Source organism: Silurus meridionalis, chromosome 26 (genome assembly GCF_014805685.1).
Source record: "Silurus meridionalis isolate SWU-2019-XX chromosome 26, ASM1480568v1, whole genome shotgun sequence".
NCBI lineage: Eukaryota > Metazoa > Chordata > Actinopteri > Siluriformes > Siluridae > Silurus > Silurus meridionalis.
The window spans coordinates 17295991-17306913 of NC_060909.1; the positions used below are offsets into that span (position 1 = coordinate 17295991).

At 44.1% G+C, this 10923-nt stretch overlaps 1 protein-coding gene across 1 annotated transcript in view; it reads right to left on the reverse strand.

Moving 5' to 3' along the window:
* Positions 1-9646, reverse strand: part of crebbpa (CREB binding protein a) — a 32319-nt gene extending 22673 nt beyond the window's left edge. The window contains 2 exon segments of the mRNA XM_046840178.1: positions 994-1616; positions 8707-9646. Coding sequence (XP_046696134.1) covers positions 994-1616; positions 8707-8785 — 702 coding nt within the window. The 5' untranslated portion in view covers positions 8786-9646.
* Between the last annotated feature and the right edge of the window lie 1277 nt (positions 9647-10923).

Consider the following 10923-nt stretch of genomic DNA (forward strand, 5'->3'; position numbering starts at 1 on the left):
AAGTGTGTGTGAGCCACCCGACGCCTTCCAACCAGCTTCCTGTGAAACCGCAGCGAAAGGTGAACGCCACGTCGATATCCTGTTTCACGGTTCTTACAGAGGAAACCAATAGCGCATCTGTGACGTGTGGACGGCCTCCGAATCTCGGCGTCGATTACTCGGTATCGGTAATTTCATTAATCCAAAGGAACCCTAATTATTTAATAAAAAAAGGATTTTCCTACAGCGCACTGGAAAAAACGTGCATACGAAATGGACGCCGGTAAAAAAACGTTTTTATAACCAGAGATAAACATCTATAGGAAACCGATCCACCCTTTCAAATAGACCGTCTTCAGTCCCAGAATTCTAAGGTTTACTAGACACATTTAACACACGTAAAATGAAGCATCAGTCTCCTTTCAAAGTTTCCAATTGGTCCAAGACTACTAGATGTAATGTAATGTAACTCGTTTTCATACCGTACTGTCTCGGTTCAATTCTTCTTACTTTTTTCTTTAACGTGTTTAAAATCTAAATTCCCTCACGGACGTATTAAGTGGTGAACCGCAAGTTTGTTTAGTCTTCGCCTCACACTAAGTGCAGTGCCTCTGATTTATTATTCTTTAACTTGAAAACATACACAATAATGCCAGGGGTGAAAAAAAACAAACAAAAAAAACCCCTAGAGTTAGCACAGTGTCACTGTGGCTACTCACTCCGTACCGAAAATATGCGTTGTAGTGCGTTGTTGGTTATTTAATTTATAAAATAATTAAAATTGTTGTAAAATGTAAAGGTGTTAATAAAAAACGACAAGTAATTTAGGACTTCTTCCTCTAACCGTACCGGACCGCTAATCTTTGTGTACCGTTAAACCCCTAGTGGCTGCTACACGTTACTGAAACGTCTCTGTGACGTATGCTGGAGATTTCAGAGAACAGACGAGGAGCGATGACAAAACATCAGCTTGACCTTAAAACGAGCAACGAGAAAAAAGAGTGAGCCTCTCACCTTGTTCATGTTGCTTGATTGCTGCGGGTTAATGCCCATCTGCTGAGCCCCTTGCGTCAGGGTCTCGGCCAGCACGCTGCCCGCTCCTCCGGGTGCCGCCCCTGCCGCGGCCACCTGCTGCCCGACAGATGCCGGCCCCTGGTACTGCATGCCCGGCGCGCCTCTGCCGCGCCCGCCGGGCCCCAGCGTCCCGTTCATCACCTGGCCCTGCTGCTGTGCTGCCGCGCTCTGTGCCATCATGCCGTTGTTAAGCATGGCCTGGTTGAAGCCAGGGTTCAGGCCCATGCTGGCGCTACCCGGCGGAGCGCCGCCCGCTGGCTTCGGTGTCGGAGAGGCGTGCGAAGGAGAGCCCTGGCCCAGCGGGCTCTTACCCAGAGCACCCAGCTGAGGCCCCATGCCCACCCCCTGACCCGGGCTGGACGAGTTCAGGCCCGTCCCGCTGCCCGCCCGCAGGAGCTCCGAGAGCTGCTTGTGCTTAGCGGCAGCGTCCGCCATTCCAGTCGCACCGCCACCGCTGCCGTTCGAGGGCATGGCCATCAGACCGAGGTCTCCGTTCGGGCCGCTCGGAATCAACTCGTCCGGCAGGTTGCTCTCCAGGTCGTCCCAGGACAACGAGCTCAACTCTGGGAATAAGCGAGAAACAAAGGGTCAATCATGTTCACGCATCATCTCAAGCTACAGGAAAAGGGGGCAGGGTTATACCAGTCAAAAAAACTTTAGTAAAGTTAAAAAAATTTAACATTTAATTAAGAAATATCAACACATCCTAAAATGTAGACACAAAATCACCTCCAGAGAACTCTAAACCCAAAACCCAGATCTCTTTTCTTCAGTCTACAGAGCGTCACAGCTATTTACACGCGCCGCGTGGGTTTCCCGGTCGTGTGATTGAGATGCGGCGCGTGTAGCACGAAGCGGCTGGCGGTAAATGAGGGCACTCTGTCAGCAGGTGCGTGACACTAGAGAGACTCCAGAGATCATCTCTTCCTCTTTTATCGCCCTCTCTCACACTCACACAGACACAGACACACACACACACGGCCTTGCCAGCATACAGCCCTCTCTGTCGGTCTCCCTTTCATTCACACGGCTACTATCTCTCCATCTTTGTGCTGAATCACTCCTTTAACAGCGCATCGAGCGCACACACATACGCACGAGCACGCGCGCACACCCTGGAGCGGAGCCAGGAGGCACAGCGCTGCAAGCCATTGTTTTGGTTTCACAAGCCACGTGAAGCTCCGAGTCGCAGCGTCGTAAAGAGAGAAAGATTCTCTGCAATACAACGAGACGAAAGGAAACAATTTGCGTGCTTCGAGACTTTCCCGGGTGTTGCGACAGCGTTCTTGAGCAACGGCCACTTCGAACTCGCGTGTTCAAAACCCAAAACTACGAGAAACGTCTACCCGAACCCCACACGCTGAGGACTGTATCACTCCATCCCTCTCTACCTCTCCTCCCGCTCTGGTCCAGACTCTCCCTCCCTCCTTCTCCCTTCTCATACAGCTCCCTCAGTCTATAAATAAACACGGCAGGGCAGCTGCAGCTGTCGGTCGCTGGGGCCGGCGTGATAGTTGGCCGTCTGGGCTGGAACAGGTGCAGCACGCTTGGGGTATTCGCTCGCCTGCGACAGAGGGAACCCTGCTCTGCCATTACACCTTTGTCCCCCCTCCTCGTGAACTCGCCACGGCTCCAGCAACGACCTTCTTGCACGTATGGAAAGCACAGCAACAGGCCTCGGGAGCTTCTACTTCAGCGATGGTGTGAAGCTGAGCCACTTTTAATTCTACACCGGGGCTAATTTTTGATGCTGTGATTATGGCAAACCTCATGTTCCTCAACACCTGCATACACTTCCTCTACGCGATCGCATTCTTTTTTTGTTGCGCTGACCACAAGAGGGAATCATCAAGTCTGTTCTGGTTTATGAAAACCTGAGCAGGTCAAATCCGCCCTTACACGTGCCTGTGCAGATGATGACGCAGACGTCTTGTCCGACTTTCCGAGGGACTCGGGCACGGCAGCCTGACATTACTCAACACACCAGGGCGGTGAGCCAGCTGCCTGTGGGGCTCCTCCAGTGGAACTCCTGACCCTGAACTCTGGGCTTTTTCGTGAGCACCAACCACAGCAGCAACTCCAGACGTTCAACACGAGTAACATATCAGCGCAGAGCGATAGTCATCCCTACACACACTCATTTCCCAGATGGAAAACCGAGCCACTGATCCTTTGTGGGAAAATCACCAAACGCAAAGCCGTTTCATCCCTTTTACAATTTTTCCCAGTTTTCTGGCTCGTTCCTTCTCCCTTGCTTTCTTTTTCCTTCTCAATTCTCTCAACGTCTCTCTCGGATTCCCTGCTTTCTCAGGACTCTCTCAGGCTCTGTCTCTTAGTTTCCCTCTAGTCCTTGGATATCTATTTTTCTCCTTCCTCAGTTTCTCTTTTGTCTATCTTCTGGTTCTTCCCTTCCTCTACGGTTCTCCATCAAATTCTCTCCGGTTTTCCCTTCCTACAGCTCTCTCTTATTTACTCTTTCTGGGTTTCCCTTCCTCTCAAGTTCTCTTTCTCTCTGGTTCTCTCTTCCTCTCATGTTTTCTCTCTCTGGTTCTTCCTTTATCTCAGGTTCTCTCTCTCTCTCTCTCTCTCTCTGGTTTTCTATTGTTCTCAGGTTCTCACTCTCTCTCCTTCTCTAGTTCTCCCCCTTATTCTCAGACTCTCCTTTCCAGTCAAACAACTTGTTTTTTCACAACGTAATAAAACACACTGCAAACAGATGACACTGAAGTGTCTGTACCCAGGTGAAGCGGCAAGAGTCTCCCGCGTGTGTGATACTGACAATCGAGAACAAACCATCAGGCGACTCCCCAAACCCCCAAAATATAATCAGAGCAGAACCGCCGTAACGTCAATCAAGCAACACTATTACGCAATCGTTCTGATCTTTTTTTTTATTGTGGAAATAATGTTTTTTTACAGAGGGACAGAGTGACAGCGAACGAGATGGAGGCAGCGTGGGCTCGGGTTCTCTAGAGGCGTTCTGAAGGAAAAACTATGAAGAAAAAGTTCAAACAAAAAATAAAACAAAACATGGTATTGCAGTCGGTGTGTGCAATCAAGTGGCCTGTGAAAGTGTTTTTGTTTAGGAGAAACATCTCGGCTCCACGCAAACTTTCAGGCTCAGCTCCTGAACTTTCCTTTTTGCCTGGAATACGGTTTGGTTTAGTTTGTTTTTTATAAAACAAACATTAAAAGATATATAAGGTTGCAAAGACGCACAATATAGGGGCCTATAAACGTCCTGCACATGCCTCAGTCCTGCGCTACCGATCCGCTCTAACGTTTTATATGAAACGAAATCTCTAAAAGTCGCATTTCCTCACAGGAGGCTTTTAATCGCACAGGAGGAGCTTCGTGACTCACACACACACACACACACACACACACACACACACACACACACACACACACACACACACACAGAGCATAAACGTAAACAGATGCCACAGAACCGGACTAATTACGTGCCGAGGAGATAAATAATAATAATAATAATTAAACAAAAAAAACGTCTAGTTCGCATTTACGAGAATGCCATTCGTACTCGCCGTGAACTATTCTGATGTTCTGACCGTGATTACGTAACCTTTTGTTTATTTTTATTAAATTGTACACGTGAATGTTTTTTTTTCTTCTGAAATAAACCTTTAAAAATCAGACTAAACACGTGAACGCTTGCATTCATGGTTAGTGTACACGTGAACGCTTGCATTCATGGTTAGTGTACACGCGAACGCTTGCATACATGGTTAGAGTGTACACGTGAACGCTTGCATTCATGGTTAGAGTGTACACGTGAAAGTTTTCATTCCGATTGAGGTCTGCACGTGAATGCTTTATTTAGGGCAAGAGGGTACACGTGAATGCTTTTATTTGTATTTAGTGTTGACACGTTAACACACTTATGGTTGGAGTGTACACGTGAAACGCTTGCATTCATGGTTAGAGTGTACACGTAAACGCTTTTATTCCAAGGTGAGCATGTCAACACTTAATCTGATGTACATGTAAACACCTTTGCATGTACGTAAACAAGTACCTGCTTATATTTAACGACTAATGTGTACACGTGAACGCATATATTCCGATTGTGGCGTATAAGTAAACGCTTTTATTATTATTCATATTTACACGTACTTTTTTTTTTTTTTTACAATGAAGGTGCACACGTGAACGATTTTATTGTGATGACAGTGCACACGTGAACGATTTTATTACAATGAAAGGGCACGTGTATGCTTTTATTACGATTGAGGTGCACACGTGAACGCTTTTAATTAGATTGAGGTGCACACGTGAACGATTTTAATTGCGATGAAGGTGCCCGCGTGAACGATTTTAATTACGATGAAGGTGCACGCGTGAACGATTTTATTATGATGACGGTGCACACGTGAACGCTTTTATTACAATGAAAGGGCACGTGTATGCTTTTATTACGATTGAGGTGCACACGTGAACCCTTTTATTGCGATGAAGGTGCACACGCGAACGATTTTATTGCGATGCCGGTGCACGTGTATGCTTTTATTATGATTATGGTGCACACGTGAACGCTTTTAATTACGATGAAGGTGCACACGTCAACGATTTTAATTACGATGAAGTTGCACACGCGAACGATTTTATTACGATGAAGGGCCACGTGTATGCTTTTATTACGATTGAGGTGCACACGTGAACGCTTTTATTACAATTAAGGTGCACGCGTCAGCACTTTTATCACGATAAAAATTTACGCATTAACGTTTTTAATTTTGTTTACGGTGTACACGTGAACATTCCCCGACCTCAAGTTGTTTAATTCTTTTTATAATTATTATAATAGAATAGCCACAAAAATCACTGGTTTGCTCATTTGCAAACGTTAGAAATTGTACTTTTTACGAATCCTAGATTCTTTTTTAAATGTATAATTTGGTCTTGTTTTGTCACTGTATAAAAAAAAAAAAGTTAATAAAATAAAATTATTATTGCAAAAACATTCTGCATTTCCTGTTTAGATTCAAAGCAGAAAACTAAAATATCATGATGCATATTGTAAATAAACCTTCAAAACATGTCAAACTGCTTTGTGTCCTTTCATATGAAGAAAATGCAGGAGAGAAACTGTACGTTTATAGCTGCTATAATGTGAGCGCGTTTTATCGGCGCGTTATTGAAGCCGCCATCAGCTTGTCGGTATTGACGCCTTCGAAAACGCTTCCAGGGTGAATTCATGTACGGACTGCTCCTGCCCCAAGATGTTTCGTTTGCTAACAGGGAGATTCTCTTTCGCTCAAAGTACACAACGTGCTCGAATCCGTACTCGTATACTAGCGCACAACAGAGGGTTCTAAAATGGCGAGACGTTGTATATATAGCGCACACCAGGCACTGATTATTTTCATAGGACAGCAAGTGTTTAACAGTTTTATGCCTTTAACGTTGCATATAAACAGTGATGTGGAAGAGGTGGAACTCATCGCATTTTTATTCGCTTTGTTTAAAGGCTTTTAAATGTATTCAAAGCTGTGTTTCACTGAAGCGAAATTGTACGTTTAAACGCATCGTATTAAAGAATTATTACCTCAGAAATATGTTAAAAATAAAGGATCCAAGAGGACATACAGCGCACACCAAATGCTGGTTATTTTCCTACAACTGCATACCTAGCACGAAATGCACATGAAAACGTTATGACCGCACACCTGGAAAGGGTTTCATTTCTAAACGCTTGGACAGGACAGGGACGTCTTTAAAACGGTTCAATGTGGCCAGGTTTTATTTATTTATTTATATAGGTCGCCTTTTAAACACGCATCCCTTGCTAGTCGTTTATTTGTAAAAGCTTGGACAGGATAGTGACACTTTCGCACGTGTCAGGTGTTTTCTCTCGCTTTCTTTTTCGTAGTGTAATCCGAAATCGTGTTTCACTGAGGTGTCCTTTAGTTACTACCTCAGAAATATGCTGATTATTTTCCTACGACCGAATATTTCATTTCTTTGGACTTTTGGGAAATGTTTTTTTTCTTTTAATAACTCTGGAACGGATTTGAAACGTGTGTCAGCGAATTGTTCGTTAAAATAAGCGTAAGAGAACCTAAAGACCTAAATTGACCAAAAGACCTCAGAAAATCCTCCAGGATGCTGATTATTGTGCGACGACCGAAGACCTTTCAATCTAAACGCACGGAAAAGACAGCGACGTGCAAGAGGCGCCTTCGAGACGTCAGAAATTTTCCTCTTCTTTGTACGGACGTGACCTTTAAAAAGGCAATACGTGTAGATTTGTATGTACTAGAGTACTACGACGTGTACAGGTGAGTGTTATTACTGAATGTATGGAGAGGATGGTGACGTTTTCGAAGTGCTCGTCGGACGTGTCGAAACTTCTCTTTTAATGCCTTTTAAACGTGTTCGAAACGCTCCGTTTCAATAAGAAGCCGGAGCGCTAATGACTTGTTACTTGTTGTTAAAATAAAAACGTCCAGGATGGTGATTATTTGGCTACGACCCCACGCCTTCAGAGTAGTGGTTTATTTCCAAACGCATGGACGGGACGGTAGTCATCGGATTCCTTCTCTTGCGTTTTTTACGACGTGTAAACGTATAGAAACCTAACGTTTCACTCTATAAAGAGCTTCAAATCGACCTAAGGAGCTGCTTTAGTTACTCTTAATGACTTATCGCCTCAGAAAAATCATCCAGGACGTTGATTATTTTCCTACGACCGAGCGCCTCGCTGTCTAGTTCGATTCTGGGATGCGTAGACAGGACCAGAAACGTGTAAGACTGCCCAAAACGCGTAGATTTGTGTACTACAGTACGGCAGACAGAGGACAAGACAGACGCTGATTGTTTTTCTACAACCACATGCCTTGTGTTTTATTTGTGAACGCATGGACAGGTGTCTACATTTCTTCGTCTTTTGTTTTACTAGACTCTGAAACGTGTCATCGAAGTGTAACTGTGCATTGAGGGAGGGTAGAGAGCTGCTTTTTGGTTTTTTAGAACTTCATATTGACCTAAAGAGCAGCTTTGGTTACTTTTACCTCAGGAAACTCCTCCAGGATGAATAGAGGAGTTCCCTATAGGGTGCATGACCTGTTCCTGTCCCGCGCGCGCTCCTCACAGACAGGGCAGAGCAGCACGGCTCCGTCCTCGCGCACTTGCCTACTACACAGGGTGGAACACCGCCGAGGCGTCACGCGCGCGCCTTCCAGCCGTCCACTGACGTCCCCGATCCGCACTTTCCGCACTTCACACGCGCACTGTCCAGAAGCCTCAGGCGTTTTCTGGCCATTCTGAGCTTCTTTTATCATCATTTTTTTTACTCTCTTGCACATGTACACCGGTTTAGACTCATCCGAAAGCCAAATGTTTATAAAACGAATTAAAAAGGTTCAATTAAAACAGTGTGAATGCTGACAGAAAAACTAATTACGCTGCAAAAGGAAAAAAAATGAGTGTTAGCTGTTAGCTAGCGGAGCTCTGAAGGGTAAACACGGCACTTTTACTGCGAACAAAACAATACTGAGAAGAGAAATGAGCCAAGACGACCAATGTAGGGTTTTGGTGAAGTTTTAGAGTGTAAAAGGTAAGAAAAAGCCGTGAGTAAACCCGCTCTGGTGTGTGTAGATATTAGTGTAGAAGTTGTGAGCTAGCGGTTACCTGGCCCGTCTGAGGCAGGTGCTGTCATCTTCGGCCTCTTCGCGCTCGGAGGTCCAGCATCCAATAGATTTTCAGCCATTTTTTTATTTTAAAATGGAAAAAAATGGAAATCCTTGAGGCGAAGTGGATTTTTTATATATATATAAAAAAATGAAGCGAAATTCACTTCTACGTTCGAGTTGCTAATTAGCTGAAGCTAAGCAGCGAGGAGGGATTCTCAAAGAAGTAGCAACAGCGCCACCGCCATTTACCCCATGATAATCCAACACCCAACACCCACATTATCGTCGGTAAATCAGCCCCAGAAAGATTATTAAATATATAATATTCTTTCAATAAATAACAATTTTTTTATGGCGAAAGAGACCGTGTAAATGGAGATATTCCGGAGGAATCGTGCGGGCGGTCGGTCGTGGCGCCGATGTTAAATGTGCATCCTCATCAAAACCTTTTCTCTGACGTCAAAAAAAATCGTGCAAAACCCTCCAAACGTGCACAAACGCATCCTAAAATCCCTTCTGGTTTTTCTTAATATTTCAAATAGTTTCTTCTTTTTTTCTCCTTCTTCTTGCAGCCGCCGTGCCGTCGATGCCGTGCGCCGAGATCCGCTCCCCCTGTCTCGGTGTGAACGACACGGAGCGAACGGGGAAATCAAAGGTAATAACGCGAAAGAACGAGAGGAGGAGGGGGGGGGGGGAGGCTTTTTTTTTTTGGGTTGGTTCGTGGCCGACGCGAATGCCGACGAATCCCGGGCTTTTTTTCCGCCCGAATCGGCTCCGTAGCGCTTCACCGGAGGTGCCTCGGACCGCGAGCTGTCGCCGGACGTCGCCTCGGACGCGCTGTTCCCGAGTTAAAAACCAGCGCCGTGTCGAAATCCCGATTTCCGAGCCGCGACAAGATGGCGGCTGTTGATTCCTTCGATACAAAAAAAAAAAGTTTTTTTTTTTCCAACGACAGGGGGAGGGGCATGCGTGCGTGCACGCGCTTACGTAATGAGCCGAACGTCACGCAAAAAAAGAACCGCGTACCCCCACTGTCAACCGATAGGAGGCGACAACTTTACAAAAAAATACATATTGAAATAAATAAAATAAAAAATCCAATCCAAAATATTCCTGAGGAGAATGTGTTTAGGTTACACTGTTCTGTGATTCGGTTTAATAAAATGTTTGAAATTGTATTTTTATTTTTTTAACCAGCCTACACCTGCATGCAGGAGCAGACGTAATAAGACGAGCGTCACGCAAAAGCGCGCATGTCTAGTACAAGCGATAGGGGGCGACAAAGTATCAGACATGACTTCCTCCTCAACTAAACAATTTTTCTTTAGTACAAACTCCGTTTTTTTTTTTTTATTTTGGTATTTTTTCCCCCTTTATGACAGAACGGGTACAAAAATGATCCCCTTTTATTTTTCCAATAACCAAAAAAATGTTTTTCTGGGAACATTATCATTTCTTTCTGATGCGTTTCTTTCCGTAACGCATCAATGTCGCAAAAAATGTGATGTAAAATATGCTAGAAAGGGGCCCATGTAATCAGAATTTTAAAAAAAAGATATATATTTTTAAATCTATCGTCAACGCATTTCTTCTCATGACCAAAACTCTTGGTTACATCACATTAAAACCCACAGAAAGGCAATTAAATTGGGTTTCAAAAAATCATAATTTCAATGCTAGCTCAAAAATCATTTGTAATTTTAGTAGAATGACATCACATTCGAAGTGTCTTAAATCTCATTTGTCTTACCAATATTTAAGTGACAATTAAGTGAAAATAATTGTGCTTTTTATGTAACAAATATAAAATCTGCACCCTTTTCAACCACACACACACACACACACACACACACACACACACACACACACACACACACACACACACACACACACACACACACACACACACACACACAAATAAATCACAACCACACACTAGCACACCAGTGACACTTTTTTTTCCTCCATGTTTTTTTTTTTTCCTGCTCTCCAAATCTGGCACATGCACGTTTTTTTCTTTCAAACATGAAAATTAAAAAAAGAAAAAAAAAATAATAATACATTAGGATATGTACATACAAAGTGAATTGTGCAAATGTATACAGATTATGCTCATGTATGGATTAAATGTATAACGTGCACAAAAAAAATCATAAATTCATATTCAAACGTGACATACTATACACGCACACACAAAAAAAACATCTAAGGCAAA